The sequence below is a fragment of the Pagrus major genome, chromosome 9 (genome assembly GCF_040436345.1).
Source record: "Pagrus major chromosome 9, Pma_NU_1.0".
NCBI lineage: Eukaryota > Metazoa > Chordata > Actinopteri > Spariformes > Sparidae > Pagrus > Pagrus major.
The window spans coordinates 18,508,581-18,527,082 of record NC_133223.1 but is presented as its reverse complement, the minus strand read 5'-3'; the positions used below and the strand labels follow the sequence as shown (position 1 = coordinate 18,527,082).

Here is an 18,502-nt window from a genome sequence, read left to right as displayed (position 1 = left end):
GTTAAACTCTGAAGGGGGATTTTTAAACTTAACTTAATAAATTCAATATCAAATCCCCTCTTCAGATGGTCAGAGCCGGTTAGCCAGCTATGGGGGAGAGAGTCAGGGGCAGAGCCAGCCTTCTGGAGGAATAAACACCTGGAGTCGTATCCGATTTTGCTCTGATCCAGATTTCTTTACAGACGGGAGGAGAGCTCAGAGGTTACTTTTTAACTTTTGGGACTAAAAAGTGGATTTATCTTTATTTATTCTTTACTCCCGGTTATCAACCTGACTGTAGCAGCAGTCTGCAGAGGTGACCTCTATTGTCACATGTTCATGCACTGTAATGTTGACTGGAGACTGAAGCTAGAGGAGATATGTGCTTTACTAACGAGATTACAGAGAGGTGAGGGGAAAAGAAGAGAGAACTGGGGTCTTTGGTGAGTGCTGCATTGAGTGAGAGTTGGCCAGAATTTAAAGACAGACACACATCCTTAATGTGTGCTATTGTTGATAGCTTATGGCTAATGTACACTAAAGTAATCTGGCTGTGTAGGGCAAATAAACAACTTGCACGAATATAAATACAAATGATCCCACATTCAAACTCGCTTTACTGGTGGGGAATACACCATTAAATAACCATTATTTCTGATAAAAATCTATCTGACCTGACTCAGGCGCAAATGTTCACAGGAGATTGTTGTTGAAAAAGTTTCATCCGCTCACTTCCTTATCCTGGAACTAGCAATGGGCGACAAAATGAAACGCACCATTACCTTGAGGAAACATGGATTTTTCTGGGTTTGAACTTTGTTGGAAACATTGGGGATAATGTAAGTACACAGCTCAACAAAATACATAACAAGGTTCAAGTCATATTCTTACATATCATATCTTTAATGGTGATAGCAAATTATTAGTTTACTCCTCGCTTGTGAACTGGGGTCACTCAAAGTGTTGAACCCACCGAGGATTATCCCTGACTCTGCAGCTCACCTTTGCTCAACCAAACATTTTAGTGTCTTTCAGCTTGATTGTTTTGGTTTTCCCACCCACAACTTTAATGTTTTGTTTTCTCACTGCTCTCATAGTGTTGTTTTTGTCCGCAGAAGACAATGCTTTCAGTGAAAATGCTCTGAAAAAAACACTGCACTCTACCTGCTCAGCACCAAACAGCAGACAGACACAGTTAGCAGCTTTTTTTTTTGTTTCAGCTGCTCTCTTGTTGCCAAAAGATCAGTTATTGCGAGTTAAATGATTAGGCAACCAGGACGCCTCAGATTACCAAGATTTATGTTGCAATATGACCAAAGAGACACAACCCTTCAACCCAATTTTTTTTTGTATTGGCCAATAACTGATCTATAAAGCATTCATACTTTATTTTATAACATTAATTAAAAGCCAATAGTAACCATTTATGAGCCCTTTATAAAGGGTGACTTGTTAGAAAGTGGAACCTTCTTCTCAACATGAAATAATAAAGCAATTGTTACTTCATCTCAGAGCTTGTTTGGCCTTTCATTTGTGCTTATATCTTTCTCTTTCTTCATATCAATGGTTGACTGACTTGCCACCCTGCATGAGTTTACATATGAAGCTTTTTTTTCACTCTCTCTGGAATTTTCCTTTGTATAGTGCACTGCCAAAAGCTCAGGTGATTTCCGCATGAGTGACTTTGGGAGGAGGGTGGTCAAAGTTCAAGGTCCAAAGTCAACAAACAGCCACAGTCTTAAGATGAGGGATCCTACGAGCACCTGCTCTGTGAGTATTTCTTACAAAAATCCAGTTCAGCGTTTCCTTCCTGGAGAAGCAAATGATACTTTAATATGAATTTTATTGTTATAGTTGCTATCAAAGCTAGCTTTGTATCGGTTTGAACTCAGGCTTTTACGGCTCCAATGTAAACGTCTCATGGAGCCTTATTCTCTGCCTTTCAGTATAACAAACTCTATCAAAATGTTAAACGACTTTCAAAAAATGGGGAGTACTTCTGCAAAGAACTTATGACTGTTTTTCAGCAAAGGTAGGTTCAACACAGTTGCGGCGTTCAGACTAAACTTTAATGACACAGGAGTTATTGTTTGACTCAGTTATTGCCTCTTGCTGCAACCCTCTCCTGTTTTAGGGCTGAGCTGGAGCTAAATTATGCTAAAGGACTACAAAAACTTGCTGGCAAACTCATCAGGGCCTCTAAAGGAATGTCGGGCAAGTAAGAGACACACTGCTGAATATTTAATTGGCTCTGTCTTTTGTCTGCTTTGTGTTCAACATGACCTCTTCCTGGGGACTAACTGCCAAGTGGTGTACAGAAATAATGGTACCAAGGGAAATAGCACACACATAGCAAGTAAGATGTGATCAAAACATAGGCAGGTGCCGGGCCAATTAGCCCACAGCTCTAACCTTTTCATGCCGGCTCCCCACTCAGTTCCACCTACAGCGCCTGGTGTCATGTGTCAGATGAGATGTACTCAAGAGCAGACGCCCACAGGTAGTTTTCAACCTGAGTTCACTTCAAAACTGTGCCTGTCCACAGAGTAAAGAAATGTGAGAGAGATTAGGAGTTAAATATGGTGTTTTGTTCTAATTTCAGATCATTAGGAAACGCATTTCAGCAAGAAGCAATTCTGGAAATCCGACAAGTCTTAGACGAACATACTAAGAGGAGGAGGCCTGTATGAAATAGATTTTTCAACCGTGTTTCAGTATATCTGTTCTAGCTGCCAGTCATAATGTGTCTCACCTTTTTCTCACCTTTCCTTCAACAGCTTGACAGTGCCATCGAAAGAACTGGAAAACTTGTTACTGTTAACTGGAGTGAGCAACTCAAGGTAAATAATCTTCTTCTAAAGAGGAAAAAAACAAACATATGATAAGATAAAGATATTTATCTTATCAGATAAATGCCTTTTTTATTTGTTTGTAAATGAATTTGATGTTTACTTTTTTTATATTTGTGGAATTTGTGCACTTATATTACACGTTTACACACAGATTGTCGATTGGTTCACATAAATAATATAGGAACATGTACGCTCCAATATTTCAGAGATATTAATCCACTATAGCGACCTGTTGTAGGAACAATTACTATGATCATACTGATCCATAGATCATAATAATATCTTTGCGGCTTTGAATGTTATGGTTAACTTTATAGGGAAGCCCTTACAATATATACATTATAATGTATTAAAGATACTAGCATAATGCATTACAACGCATGCATAATGCATTATTGAGTGGCTATAAGCTTGTATGCATTTTGATGAGTTAAGGATTATAGCAGTGTGTGATCAGTCTGTCCATTTTATAAGGTGGAGGTTTAAAAGTCTTTTAAACATCTTGGAATTGTTGAGAAGTTATCACAAGTAGCTATAACCACACCCCTTTGCTTATTATGGAGACTATAAAGTTCACTGGTTCAGTGGGTAGATTGCCATGAACAACTGTGATGTTTGAATTTTACAATTTCACAAAAGAAAACTTTTGGCTGCAGTTACAAAACAGCAAATATCATAAGGTTTACAGGAACTTTTACACAGTATTATAAGGTGTTTAATTTCATTTAGTTTTGTTTTATTTGCACACACATACGATTACATAAAATCCAGACCACAAACAGATAAGAGACGTGTCAGGAGAGGTCAAGGAACCATCAGGCTTATGAAATGTACCCTCCCTTACAGAAAAACAGAACAAGGGTTTCATTTAGCTCAGTTTGTGTGTTAAATGCAATGTAGTCTGTGCTTCAGATGGGCCCGCAGGATCGTGCTCGTATTTGGTTTGACATGTGTGGAGATATACTCTATTTGTTCTTTCAGTCTGAATATATTATTATATTATTGCTCCTTCTCATGTTGGTAATGTCTTGTAAGCGGGCTAAGAACTTCATAGTGTATGACTTTGAAAAAAATATACATTACATATTATCAGTTATGATTTTATGCTGATTTTTGTGTTTCCTCTTCTAAAACAGACAAAGAAGAAATTGGGTGGACTAACACGAGAGCATGAGGCGTTGTTCAACTTTGTTGAGAGCAACAAGCACATTTCCACAGAAAAAGAAAAACAAAAGGTATCAACTACTTTTCACATCAAATACATGTTTTATTTGGGGGTTAATACAAGCTGGAAAAGTTGCCAAAGACTGCTTAAGATTTTTGTTGATGTTCTTTACTACAGATGTTGAACAGGCTGACCAAGTCAGCAGAGATGCAGACGCGGGTGGATGAGGAGTACTTTAAAATCAACATGGAGGGTCATCAGATGAGACTCAAGTTGGAAAACACGCTGAAAAACTGCTACCAGGTGTGGAGAAAATCTTTCATACCTCTTCCTCTCCTTAGTGTCTTGCTCAAGGACACCTCATGTATGATAAGAGTTGAACCAGCAAACGTTTGGTTGCAGAAAATGTGCCACAGCAGTACCACTCAACTACCCACAATGTATTTTAAAAAATGTTCTAAAACAAAACGCAGAAATTAATACGTTTGTGTAAATAAATAGGGGGGAAAAAAAACAGAAATAAATGTGTAAATCAATAACTTCAAGAATTAATAAATAAAATGAAAAATTAATTGGGAAAGTAAAATGTCACATTCTATAAAAATAATGAATGCCTACATTTATTTCCAATAGTATCACAGCGCCTCTTTCTGCTTTTTCAGATCACACAGGAGCTGGAGAAACAGCGTATTGAAGTTCTGTGCAACATTTTGAACAGATACAACCTCCAAATGTCCAGCTTCGGGCAGACCCTCAAACATGTGAGGCATCCTGACCTGCGTCCTTCTCATGAGTATCCTTTAAATCCCTCGATGGATATTATAACTCGTACATACACTTTTTCCACTTGCAGGGCCAACGACAGATAGAACAGGCAGTTCAGAGGGTGGACATGGATAAAGACATACAAGTCCTGGTTGAAGAAAACGGCATCACAGCTGATGATAACGTAGCAGAGTTTCTGATGGCTGATTACTTTGTAAGTCTATTTTTTTTTCTTTTTTGCTCTGAGACTGTGGAAAGAAGCTTGTCTGCAGGCCATAGACTCGTTCAGTGACTCACTCCCTTCAAAGACATACGCAGTCATCTCTGTGGGGGGTGTCTTTTTAATGTGAGCCACATTTAAAGAGATGAAGTTCTCATTTTGAGTGTGCTCTGATGTAAATGTACTGGTTTTTTTACATCTTGTTGGCGTTTTAAACTTTAAATTATGTAGCTGTCAGGTTGGTTGGACTCAGGTCTCATATGAAAATATGACAATAAAGTCAATAGAATATCCATGATTTAAAGGATAAGTTCACCCACAAATTAAAATTCTCTCATTGTCAATTATTATTGTCAGGTGAAGAAACGTAGTCCATGAGACGTCACATCAGCACAGGAGTAGGTAGATAATGACTGAATTTTCGTTTTTGGGTGAACTTTTCCTTTAATGTTATATACTGTAAATGAATATGCAGAGCAATAGTGACAATAGCTTGTTTGTGATATTTCCAGGAACCTGCTTTGAATTCAAATTAATTCAAACACACAGAACAAAAGCGCCTGCAGCTTTGGCATATATAGCATCAATGGTGTATTTTAACCACCACGGATACTGATGGGATAAATCCATGTTATCTGTACTCTGAATGCATCAGGAGGAGGACAGCAAATCACTAATGGACAAAGACCGAAGAAAAGAGGCCATCAAACTCAAACTCCAGCGTCTGGATGACACCATTACAAAAACAAAGAAAGACCAGGAAGGCGAGTTCAGTACATTATCCATGGAATAATGCATTAGAATTACACAATATAATCTGATGGAGCCGGAAAAATGTGTCTTTCAGTATAACTCAGTGATTCATGACGGTTATTATTACATAAGGTCATTCATTTGTTTCTAAATCGACATTCTGGCTGCAGGAGTTGAAAAGCTGATGAAAACGTACGCTGAAAATCCATCTTTTTCCAACCAAAAGAACCTTGAGGAAACAGAACAGCAGCTAGATGAGGTAACAGTGTGTGGAGAGTGGACTGACGAATGGTGGTGTGTACGGATGGATGTTTACTTTAATTGATTATATATCAGATTTGCTGCAGTGTTCACTAATGTCATCTTGTTGCCTGTAGATTACTCTAAAACTGGATCTCCTCGAGGCCACGCACTACAAACTCTCTGTGTCGCTGTCTGATTTAGAGGGGACAGAAAAGTCCTTTCACCGATTTAAAGACAGCATTGTGAAATGGAAAGATAAGGTAAGACTGCATGGATTGTCTTCAGAGGTATGAGGTATGTCCTGGGGGAAAAAAAAGGTTTGTTCTGAGGTAGTGGTAGTTTAGAAAGAGTAAATGTATTCCTCATTATGTGACAGAAGTCTCAAGAATACATTAAAAGCAGACCCGAACCAGAGTGGGATACTGGACTGGTTATACTGGACAGATGGTGAAAGAAGTAGAATATCCCTAAGCCTAAACCCTATTCACATCAAAATCAGCTGTCTTATTTCTACAATGTATTACATTTCCAAAGACAAATCACTTAGAGAAAACATAATAGTCTATTTTTCCGTCTAAGGACTGTGAGCACAGTGTTGTTCAACTGACTCGTCCAGTCAAACTCAGAAGGACCCCTTTCAGATCCCGACAGTCACTGAGAGCTTCCATAATTTACAAAGGGCCGGCTCAGTTTGTGACCCAACAGTCTGCAGAGGCTTCACCAGGCGCCACTGACTCAGTCACTCCCACAGCTACAATGCATGAAACTGTGTCTGCAGAGTGTGGCAGTACTGTTAACGGAGCCCTGCCTCACACTGATGATGACAAAGAACAAGGTAAATATGTCAACACACAGATTTATTTGTAATTGTTGCGTTAAACATGTAAAAAGTGAAATTAAAGCAATGAAAAACATCAACATCGAACAGGTGAAGTCACACCAGAGTCGAGCAGTATAGGACAATGCAAAGCCCTGTACAACTTCACATCTGAGCAGGACGATGAACTGACTTTAAAAGAAGGTGAGTGGCAACTCAGCTGCAGACAATCTAAAAACAGTAGAGGTTTTATTAACTATATCTAATAAAAATTATTTGTGTTTTCACAGGAGATCTTCTAGACATTTACACAAAGGAAGAGAATGGATGGTGGTTTGGAGAACTTAACGGGAAGACAGGCCATTTCCCATCGACCTATGTTGAGGAGCTGCCTGTGTTAAGCACAGTCAAATCATCTGATGCCTGAATGAGTCATGAACAGCAAAAAATACAAAACCCACCCTGTATCAGATTAAATTAAAAAAAATAATGGCAACAGCTGTGTCTGAACTGACTGACATATTCACTGCTTTAAAATGGTTAATGAAAAATATTTAAATAAGACGCGTGTCTCTGCTGCCAGACAGGATCAGGGATTTTTGTCACTGTTCTCCCAAGAGTTATAGAAGTCATATTGTTAAAGTTCATGCTGTATGTAAATGTTGTACCCAAATTATTTTTTCTTTCATTATTTAAGCCACTTTGTGTACAGAAGAACAAGCACTGAAATAAACATGTATTTTATTGGATTAATATCAATAACTTTGATTAAAATGAGTAAAATAAAACTGAGTAACGACACAATACAATAAATGAAAACTATTTACATTGTCTCTAAATTATTTTATTTTACAAAATTTCGAGCTGCAACAGTTCAACCATAAATGTCAAATATTTGCTAGTTCCAGCTTCTTAAATGTAAGGATTTTCTCCCTTTCCGTGTCATTTAGGGAAAAAAAACAGGGTCTGTTAGTTTGACAAAAAGAGAAAGTTGAAGACGTCTCTGTGGTCCCTGGGAGGTTATGATGAGCATTTTTCTAACACATTTTCTTGACTAAATCATTAATCGATTAATTGTGAAAATTATCTGCAGATTAATCAATAATAAAATAATCCTGGTTGCAGCCTTAATTTTATTTGTTTTACTTTTGTTTAAGTGCAACATCTACAGTTAACACGTGCATTTTTCAGGAATAAGTGAGACACAAATTTCAATGAGGAGCTGTCACCATTTCCACTAGAACAACTGTTCTCATAATACCAAATACAAAGTAAACTGCAAAAAGATCATTCTCAGAAATAAAGACACACAACACTTACATACAATTAACAGCAGAATATATGTAGTAAAGTCTTGACGAGGCAGGCTATGCTCCTTCCTGACATCAGTCCATATTACAGGAAGAACTTTACTGTACGGTTCCCTCCAATCTTAGCGGCGTGCCTGAGAGATGAATTCCTTCCTGACGTTTGCCAGGAATGCTGGTAAGTTATTGGTCTCCTGAAGCTGGCGCTCCAACACTGGCAAACACTCAAGCGCGGGGTCACTTGATACAACTGTACAAAATAAAGTTTTGTATTAAAAAAAGCCATTTACAGTGGTAGCTGCAGGATAAGGCTGGTGTTTGTAATTATTTTTATTAGTGTCAATAAATCCAAGTGCTTCATCATAACAACGGTTCCTCTTATGCAGGCGCAGAGTGTACAAGCTACTTTCTCATCAGTCTTTGCAGTGTGTTCACGTGCAACTGTCTTGCTGAGACACAGGCGACAGGAGGCAACACAATAGTTAGCCTTTGTCTCCGCTAGTTCTTTGATGTGTGTTTGGTGTGGGCCTTTAGTCTGTCTCTCAATAACTTTTGACGTCACTGCCCCTGCAGCACTCATCGCTATGGCCATTAAATCCTACTGAAAACATCAGTGTTTAAAAAATTGTCATAGGTAGTTTTACTTTTAAATATACAGCTGAATAATTTTCCAAAACACCTGGGCACTTTTGTTTTGAGCAAGCGTTGTTCAAACAGGAATAAATTCGGCATTTGGTGGGGACTGTTTTCAGTTGTGGATTAACACACATTTTGTGCTGCTCGAGTGGCAGCAGGATGATGCAGTTTTCAGCACAAAGGAATAAGCTATATGCAACACATGCAATACTTTGTAGTAGGATTGTTGTTTTTGGTGTTTTGTGATGGTAACAAAAATATAGAATGAAGGGGAAAAATGTATATTAGTGAGTTCTAGTGCATTAAAAAGCACAATAATTTTGCTATTACAATACAGTTTTCTGATATACAGTAAATGTGTTTAACTTACTCTGGTATGCTCCATCTTCTTTAATCCCCATTGTGACAACGTAGGCGCTGTCCTGATCTGAAGGGTTGATATTCCGGAAAACAAACTGCAGCTTTTCACCTTTACAAGGACAACAACAAAACACACTGTAAATTCTGAAGTTGTATTTACTTCAACTAAAGAGAGAGTCAGTACTTTATTTGAGACAAGCTACAAATACTGTTACGCGTTTCTCAAAGATGTGGCTGTGTTTGTGACGTGCTATTTTTTCCCATTTCATCCCCAGTCTGGTAAAACCTTCTCTCCCGTGCCTGATATTCTCGAGCACTTATTTCTTTGTTGGTTTTAGGGTTATAAGTGGGTGTACACCATAGGACTAAACTGTTACTTCTACACCTGTGGTTGTGTTTTGAGAGAGGTATTTCAAGCAATCCTATCAGGATACAAGCATACTTCTCACTAGATTGAGAGTCAATAATCTTCACGCAAGAGGAACACCCAAAGAGAAGATCCTCTGAGCTGTACAAAACTGAAAATCACAAAATCTTCATAGCAATTGCTATTAATGTATGAAAACAGTGATGTATAATAGAACCAGGGCTCGAGAAAAATACTGAATATGGAATGTACATGAATATGTTTGGCCCACCTTTAACCAATTGTGTTTTGCCAAGGATTGTTCGGATCTCCATCCCCAAATGATCCTGAAAGACTAATCGGGCTTTCCCAAGATTCCTCAGTCTGTCTTTGTTTGCTTTATTTTGAGATTCAATTACTGAAAGGAGAGCAAGAAAAGAAACACGTGCAGAGGTCAATTACTCAATATGCTACAGTCACAAATTAAGAAAAGTCATTTAAACCATTCATTTTATTTTCAAATATCAACTTACAATCTTTTCTCTTGGCTTGCTCTTCTCTGAGTTTCTCTATCTTCTGGATGATGTCGTCTTTCTGCAACTCCTTCTGCTGAATCTCAGACACCATTCCAGAGATGGCGTGCCGTTTCTCTTTCAATGATGTATTTATTTGTTCAAGGTCTGGGGGACAAATATTACATTCAGGTTAAAAAAAATACAGTATATACTGAGCCTTTCGTGTGTGTGCCACACCTGAGTATGTGGCACACACACATAAGGCACAGATGCAATGCTTTGTGGTCTAATGCATAAAACTCACCTTTTTTGAATGTTTGTATCGTCTCAAACAGCATGTCGTCATCCTTACATTTCTTTAGACAAGTATCTGCACCAAAAGGGAAAAAAACAACATCCACTCTCATTAATGCTGTGGGATTTGTGATGTATTTTTAATGCAGTGTTAACGCTGTAAATGTATTGTTTACTGTATGAAGTGTAAGTGCAAACACTGTTGACTATTTTAATATGGACCCCAGGGAGAGTAGTTACTGCCAAAACAACAATAAAGGGGGAGCCCAATAAACAACAGACAATATCTCAATCATACCTAGTGCCGACTTCACAACGTGTCTGTGGGACTGGCACAGCTCTGTGGTCGTGTCAATGATCTCCCCATATGTCTTCAGCTGTTTGTTGTGGATCTCCTCCATTGCATTAGTGAACCTGTCACTCATGTTTGGATCAGTAATGGACGTCATGATGTTCGGATGTCAGACAATCTGTAAGAACAACACCAGACAGGACAATGCTAATCATGATAAAATAACAATTTCAATCTCACCTCCCATAGCACTTTGTAAAAATATATTTCCTACTATTTTATGTCACCAGCGCATTCTTTTTCTGTGATGTATGTGTTTAATGTCTGGCTGCAAACAAAATTTCCTCTGGGATGATAAGAAAGTGCAGGTTGAAGCTGAGAAACAAATACAGAGGAGCCAGTGTTTCACAAATCTGATGAGATGCAGCCCACTTACTGTAAAAAACTACTGTTATATTAAGACGAGGGCACCTTGCACACACCCATTGTTAAATGGGTTTTTGATTTGGATTTTTGGGGCCAATGCAGATACAAGTGAGTAAAAATAACATTGGTTGTTCAGCCGATCTTCGTTTAAAATATACAGCATACACATAGAATATATAGATAAACATACATTTTTTTTTCGCAATTATCCCTCAAATGTGGTTTTCAAACACAAAGATACATATGTAATGGAGGCAGAACATTTTACAGTTTAACAATAAACTTAATAATATTTAACATAACTAACAATAAAAGGCATCAGTGTACTGAAACAACAAACTTCGCTGTGAATTTCACAATGCTGAATCACCCCGAGCATCTTTTTCTGCAATATGATCTGTAAAAACAAAGTTTTCATTAGAGCCTGACCAATACATCAGTTGTCCGATATATTATCAGATATATCAATATTGGAGTGTGTTACCAGATGTGCCCCCATTTTTCAATTTTTTTTTTAGAGATTATAATGCAGGAAAAGATGTTAGGAAAAAATGTATATGTATTCAATGACCAGTGACATTTACTATTCTAGTGCACTGATGTCATTTTAGACGATTAAGTTTATTGTCAATCTGTAAAATATCCTGGCTTTCGTATCTTTGACACAAATCTTTGAAAACCACATTTAAAGGCCCATTGCAAATAATGTGTGTATATTGGCCAATGTATCAATATTGGTAACAGCATCAGCCCCAAAAATTGAGTATCAGTGGGGCTCTAGTTTTCATATCAGCCAACATATATGCCGTTATCGGCCAACGGACATATTGGTCTCGCCCCAATAAAACCATTGTTCTTACAGAACACAATGCTTGTGGTGATTTATAATTGTTAAATTCCCTAACATATATGCACAGCAAACCTGTATGGCTGTATAAATATATATAAATTACCAAGAAAGTGAATTAAAACAAAAAAAAGAGGCTTTCCATAACATAATAGACCATTCTCACTTGTGCATACAGTAATGAGACTGTATAATACAAATGAAAGCTTCAGGAAATGACAGTAAGTGGACCTTTAGATGAGATTGTTGTGTTCAAGGTGAAGAAGCCAAAAAGTAATAAAATGGCTATGGATGACATCATAACAGCAATGGCAACATATCCAGCTGCTTGACACCCGAGCAAACATCCAGCTAATGAAGACTGCGTGATATGGATGACAGCTCGGAAAATAATCAAGAAATTAAACTTTATCAAACTTTCATAAAACATCAACAGCCTCAACTTCCATGACAAGCTTGTTAGCGTTAACTTAGAAAACAATGAGTCCTGTTTGGGTTAAGTAGCGCCAGTTAAAACGTGGTTACAGTGCACAAATCTCCCTATCCAAGCTTTATGTGGCCTCACCACTGAGTAATGTTTAACATTACTGAGTAATGTAATGTTTGACAGTTTGACAACATCATCCATGCTAACGCTAACATTAGCTAGCAAACATTAGCGGCTAGCTAACCGTAGCTTGGCCACAACTCGCGTTACTTACGCTAGAAAATGAAACCAACTGACTCCTTTGCAAGTTGATTAAGTGAGCTGTATCGTTTAAATTTCAAGGCAATACTCACGCGTTTTTATGTGCGGCCGTCGATAAAGTATGTTTGATTTAACCTCCGCCTTGCTCCTGATCCTGTCGTTATTTTCAAAAATCCGCGGTCTGCACGGCAGGGGGCGGGGACTGAACACCGGAAGTGACGTTTTCTTTATTTTTCTTCCGCTTTCAAGTCAGCTTATGTAAATAAGGATTTTAACAACTCAGAGGGACTGTTTTCTTCACCATTACTTGAATAGTAAATGCGACTACTATTTTTTATTATGTTATTTCCTGCTTAACATTAAAATGCATCCAAGACTGACGCTGCCTTCAGCTTGCATGTCTTTGTTGCGATTTTGTACCACCTTGTGGTGAATCTGAGGCGGTTCAAGTGGGCCTAAACTACTCAACATCAAGTTCAAAATATTGTTTTAATAATGGTAATATTTCCTTTTTTAAAAAATATGAAAGTGCTCTTAAAAATATGACTTTGTTTTTAAAAGGAGAAGAAAACATGGTGATGATAGGTCGACTGTGTATGCCAGATGGGACGGTGTTATATTAATGAGGCTGAATGGATCCAGGGGGTTACGAGGTTCACAGTCTCTTTCAGTGTGTACAATGGCTAATATGTAACAACAGTAAAAGCAATGATCTGTAAAACATCTGATGGCTACACAGTCAGGGGGTAAACAGTTTTAGTAACATCTCTTAAAATGCTGAGCTCTCACGACTTGGGAACACATCATTTTATTCCATGTGGGTCCAATCTGGAGAGCATGCAGTTGTTGCCATGGCTCTGTTTAATGATTTATGATGCCAGGTTGAGATATAAAGCTATCTTAGGTGGGGAAGGGGTTCATGGTGTTTCGACTGGTGCTGAAGAAGCAGCTGTTGGACTCGGGCACACAGAAAGGATGGATTTTGTCTATAGCAGAGGGGTGCTGGTTATACAGCACATCCAGAACAACTACAGGGAATACCACAACTTCCTCAACTTCATGTCAACTGTGGGAGACCCTCGTAATATTTTCTCTGTTTATTTCCCCCTCTGGTTCCATCTTAGTCATAATGTGGGCATCAAGATGATATGGGTGGCTGTTATTGGAGACTGGCTAAATCTTGTTTTCAAATGGTAAATCAGCTCTGTGATACATAATTTTTGTAGAGAATTTTGTGTGTTTGTAGACTTTAATGTGATACTTGTTTTTCAGGATTCTGTTTGGCCACCGACCTTACTGGTGGGTGCAAGAAACTTCGTTCTACCACAACGATTCATTCCCACACTTGGAGCAATTCCACATCACATGTGAAACAGGGCCAGGTTAGCATGTATATTTTAGCCAATTAAAAGTGGCACTATCTAGCACTATCAAACACTTTCTTTGATGTTTCTTTATGCAGGAAGTCCATCCGGTCATGCCATGGGCTCATCGTGTGTGTGGTATGTGATGATCACCTCTGCTCTCAACTTCACCAGGCCTTCCTCCACTGTCACTTCTCTGCAAAGTTTTCAAAGGTGGGCGGTTGTTTTGTATCGCACCATTACATTGCTGGCTTCTTCATCACTGGTTGTGTCTAAATATTCACAATATTGCAGGTTTCGTCTTCTGAGGTCTTGTCTTTGGATGGCTTTTTGGGTCGTTCAGATAAGTGTCTGCATCTCCAGGGTTTTTATCGCAACACATTTCCCACATCAGGTTATCCTTGGTCTTCTAGCTGGTGAGTTTCATCATGCTATCACAAATATCCAGAGCTGCTTTGTAACATACAATAGTTGTGTATGTTGTAATCAATCATTCTTTTTTTGTCTACAATGTGTAGGTATGCTGGTTGCGGAGGCGTTTAATTACATCCCCTCAATCTACAATGCAAGCTTGAAAGTGTACCTCCAGATCAATGTTTTTCTTTTCTCCTTTGCCGTCTGCTTTTATCTGATCCTCAAATCGACAGAGCTCGATCCATTGTGGTCAGTAACTAAAGCCAAGAAGTGGTGTGCTAACCCAGACTGGATCCATCTTGACACAACACCTTTTGCTGGTCTGGTGAGAAACCTGGGAGCCCTGTTTGGTCTGGGTCTGGCAGTGAACTCTCAGATGTTCATTCAGAGCTGCAAGGGGAAGAACGGCTACAAAACCAGATTCAAGCTCATGTGTGTGACAGCAACTCTTACATCTCTGCAAGTGTATGACTTTATCAAAATGCCCACGAACACTGAGGTTCTGTTCTACATTTTATCGTTTTGTAAGAGTGCTTCAGTACCTCTCGGTGTGGTTGCTGTTATTCCTTACTGTGTACATTTGCTGATCGGAGATGAGGACCGGAAACTAGCTTAGCACATGGAGGAATTGTTAAGTTTTTGTAACATTACGTTACTCTTTTTATTTTGCATTAAAGGATGTCAAATGGGTCAGATTCACAGACAAGTGGAGACATGTATACCACCTGCCAAACTGTTATCCACACTTATTGTCACATAAGCACTGAAACTGCAATAAACGCTGAAATACATTACATTACTTGGTTAGAATTGGTTAGAAGTAAATATGTGTTTATGTTTTTGAACTTTATGTGATGAACATAGCAGAGTATGATGTATAGCCTGAGTTTTCCTTTGTTTAGTTTGTTTTACATGTACAGTATAACCCACTGTATGAGAATATATGTGACGCATTAATGACATGATGTGAGGGATTGTTGTAAATAAAACTGGAGATTTGTATCAATTTGAAAATCATTGTTTTCTTATTAAAGAGCTTTGGAAAGTTATGTGGAGATGCTATCCATGTTATATTATACATTCATTTTATTTGGGAGACACTTTTCCCCAAAGCGACTTTGATTTTCTTTACAATCTGAGCACAGCACACGATTCAGTGTCTTGCTCAAGCATATTTTGAAATGTGCACAATAAAGTGCCACACAAATGTTAGATTTGAATCAAAGGATGAGAGAACAACACTGTTCACTCCTTCTCTTCTTTTTTTGCCATCAGCCTGGCATTTCACTGAGAAAATACTCAATTAAGAGATGTTGTAATAGTATTTTATCAAACTTTGAATTGCTACTCAGCTGGAAAAATAAGTTATACTCATTTCGATCAAGCTGCAATATAGAAAAATAACCTACAAATTCATGTGTTTTTAAACGCGCAATCTTTGGCTCCAACAACAGATCTGATATATATTTTTCCATAAGTCCCTACATTTTCCAGGACCCACTAAATCATTCAGGGTTTCTCTCCTGCAGCAACCCTGCACAAACCACAGATGTGTGTATGTGCTGTATATCCTGCTTTGTGTGAATTACATAATCTCTCATGGGTCGCCCTTTTTTTCAGGAAAATTCAGATATTAATCAACCAAAATGTAATGAGGTAGAACAGAGTCTATGATGTAACTAGATTAGGCAGATTAGTTAAACTCCCCAGCAGAACCCATTTCCACATCTTGACCGTGGTTGCTTAGCATCCAGTGGCACCTGAGGCCTGGCACTAAATGATGTAACTGTCCTAAGTGCGTAGGCTACTTGCTAAATCAAGCTTGAACAAGCATCTGTGTGTCTGGGTATTTTATTACACCTTGGTGGTGCGGGCCAAATGACAAAGGACCACTCAGCAGCCTACCCGTTATACAATCCAACTTTAGTTTAATATTTAGAAAACAAAACTTAGAAAGAAATAGAAAAAAAGATATTTCACACAGAAATCTGGAATCGAATTTAATTACATACTTTATTGTTGAAATAATGAAACAACAGTGAGTTTTGCCTTGGAAATAGTTATTTTACATTCTTGTCTGTTCTGCTTTAAAGATGTTAGGGTTAGGAATCATGAGATGGCCATATCCAAAAACTAAAGCATAACAACATTGTTTAATTATCTAGCAATGATGAACATTTTTTTTTTTTTTTTTTGCAAAAAGAAAACGTGAAAATAATACTGATTGTATTTGTTTTACAATTAAATACATTCTGAACCATTGACTATTGGGAATTTCTTAAAATAAATGCAAAGACTCACTGCTGGACAGAAAAGTTAATTGAACACAATAAAATGGCCTCTGTGGTGGCTCAATATGTTTAGTGTTCCCTTTCAGTGGAGAAAATGATGCGTGATAACATGTGTTTTATTAATGAGATGGAGTAGTTATTCTTTAGGTATAAGTTAAATAGAAGAAATTTAATAGAAACTAGTGTTACACTATAACTGCATTTCTTTTTGCGCACTGGTGCCCCATCGCATGCAGTCCAACAATGAAAACCTGACCAGATGTATTTAAACCCAAAGAACTCATAATCAATTAAAGCTCTGGTCTACGATCTGAGAAGGATTTGAAAAAAGCATGCTTCATCTGTCCATTTTGAGTGGGGGGATACAAATTCTGGCAGACAGGTTGACAGTCTGAAATAATATGTCTCCCCCCCATATCTTTGGCTAGAAGAGAATAAACTTGTTCATAATCACAGAGGTTATAGAGTAGTATCTGAAGTACACATAAAATAAATCATTCAAAGTTCAGGCTTCATCTGTCCATTTTGAGGGGGGGAAACATATTATTTCAGACTGTTAACCTGTCTGCCAGAATTTGTATCCCCCCCATATCTTTGGCTAGAAGAGAGGAAACTTGTTCATAATCACAGAGGTTATAGAGTAGTATCTGAAGTACACATCAAATAAATCATTTGATGGTCAGGCTTCATCTGTCCATTTTGAGGGGGGGATACAAATTCTGGCAAACAGGTTGACAGTCTGAAATAACATGTTTCCCCCCATATCTTTGGCTAGAAGAGAAGAAACTTGTTCATAATCACAGAGGTTATAGAGTAGTATCTGAAGTACACATAAAATAAATCATTTAAAGGTCAGGCTTCATCTGTCCATTATAGTACATTTCGAGTGAAGTAGATTTAATAGACGTAATTGAAGCCAGAAAACAATCACAGTGATCTCGATTTTGGATATCGACGTTTATTTAGTTCGACAAATTCCATACCAGGACTTGAATTACAGCGTGTTATATGTCAATCACATGAGGAAATTATTGCCTTGGTTTTTCCGTTCAGTACGTAGTACGACGTTACAATGTACAAGAGAAAAAAAGCATTTATTTTGATGGGTGGGCCATGTTGCAAAACCTTGTAGATAATTACAACACCAGAACATTGAATTAAACAATGCAATTGTTGTTAGTTTTAATTTACTTGGGTGAAAGCAAGCGCAGCGCTGTTTGCAGATATTTGCAAATAAATAGGCTGATTTGTTGTAAAGATGATAGCAATGTTAGCTTACAAGGCTAAGATAGAGGCTAACGTCTCTAAATTGTTTCGACACCGCCTAATAACACGGACAAAAACGGCAGCTTTCACAGTCATAAGCCAGCATCGGCATGAAAGTTATCTTTGTTACAGCATCCACAATAAAGACGACGAAGGATTACCTGTTCAACAGAAACTCCGCTGTGTCAGAATAGCTTTAGCTTGCATTACTTGCTGCTTCATTTAGCTGCCACGAGCAAATACATAGGCTGATTTGGTGTAAAAATGATAGCAATGTTAGCTTGTTGTTAGCTTACAATGCTAACATAGAGGCTAACGTCTCCGTCGAACAAATAAACAAGTGTTGACAATACTGCAGAGACAGAAATTGTCTCGACACCGCCTAATAACACAGAAAAAAACTAACGGCAGCTTTCACAGTCATAAGCCAGCATCGGCATGAAAGTTATCTGTGTCACAACATCCACAATAAAGACGAAAGATTACCTGTTCAACAGAAACTCCGCTGTATCAACATCGGGTCCATATCTTCACGGACCTTTCAAATGATGACCCGATGTTTACTCGGGTTTGAGACCTCTTTGTTTACATCTCCGCTTTGTGTCTGCCTTTTCAGTGACAGACTTTTGCTTTCTTTCAGCCTTTGCCGGTGGGGCAAGCTC

At 38.1% G+C, this 18,502-nt stretch overlaps 3 protein-coding genes across 6 annotated transcripts; 2 read left to right on the top strand and 1 right to left on the bottom strand.

Moving 5' to 3' along the window:
- Nucleotides 1-1,665: 1,665 nt before the first annotated feature.
- On the top strand, nucleotides 1,666-7,462 carry nostrin (nitric oxide synthase trafficking). Its single transcript, XM_073473744.1, has 16 exons — nucleotides 1,666-1,749; nucleotides 1,926-2,011; nucleotides 2,114-2,197; nucleotides 2,417-2,479; nucleotides 2,582-2,663; nucleotides 2,757-2,819; nucleotides 3,968-4,066; nucleotides 4,174-4,299; nucleotides 4,659-4,757; nucleotides 4,850-4,975; nucleotides 5,637-5,745; nucleotides 5,905-5,993; nucleotides 6,112-6,237; nucleotides 6,557-6,812; nucleotides 6,906-6,998; nucleotides 7,085-7,462. The coding sequence occupies exons 1-16, from the start codon at nucleotides 1,723-1,725 to the stop codon at nucleotides 7,219-7,221; spliced, it is 1,665 nt and encodes a 554-aa protein (XP_073329845.1). The 5' UTR covers nucleotides 1,666-1,722; the 3' UTR covers nucleotides 7,222-7,462.
- A 143-nt stretch (nucleotides 7,463-7,605) lies between these two features.
- spc25 (SPC25 component of NDC80 kinetochore complex) lies at nucleotides 7,606-12,687 on the bottom strand. Its single transcript, XM_073473743.1, has 7 exons — nucleotides 12,598-12,687; nucleotides 10,551-10,722; nucleotides 10,263-10,328; nucleotides 9,977-10,123; nucleotides 9,736-9,861; nucleotides 9,108-9,206; nucleotides 7,606-8,351 (listed from the first exon to the last, which is right to left on the bottom strand). The coding sequence occupies exons 2-7, from the start codon at nucleotides 10,699-10,701 to the stop codon at nucleotides 8,227-8,229; spliced, it is 714 nt and encodes a 237-aa protein (XP_073329844.1). The 5' UTR covers nucleotides 10,702-10,722; nucleotides 12,598-12,687; the 3' UTR covers nucleotides 7,606-8,226.
- A 793-nt stretch (nucleotides 12,688-13,480) lies between these two features.
- Nucleotides 13,481-15,060, top strand: LOC141002507 (glucose-6-phosphatase 2-like). Of its 4 annotated transcripts, none has more exons than XM_073473859.1 (5): nucleotides 13,481-13,698; nucleotides 13,778-13,887; nucleotides 13,968-14,067; nucleotides 14,164-14,285; nucleotides 14,388-15,060. In XM_073473859.1, exons 1-5 carry the CDS (start codon nucleotides 13,481-13,483, stop codon nucleotides 14,897-14,899), a joined length of 1,062 nt encoding a protein of 353 aa, XP_073329960.1. In that variant the 3' UTR covers nucleotides 14,900-15,060. The 4 variants fall into 4 exon arrangements, with proteins under 4 accessions (XP_073329960.1, XP_073329962.1, XP_073329959.1 ...); XM_073473861.1 differs by having other exon boundaries at nucleotides 13,968-14,082; nucleotides 14,179-14,285; XM_073473858.1 differs by having other exon boundaries at nucleotides 13,968-14,082.
- The last annotated feature ends 3,442 nt before the right edge of the window (nucleotides 15,061-18,502 follow it).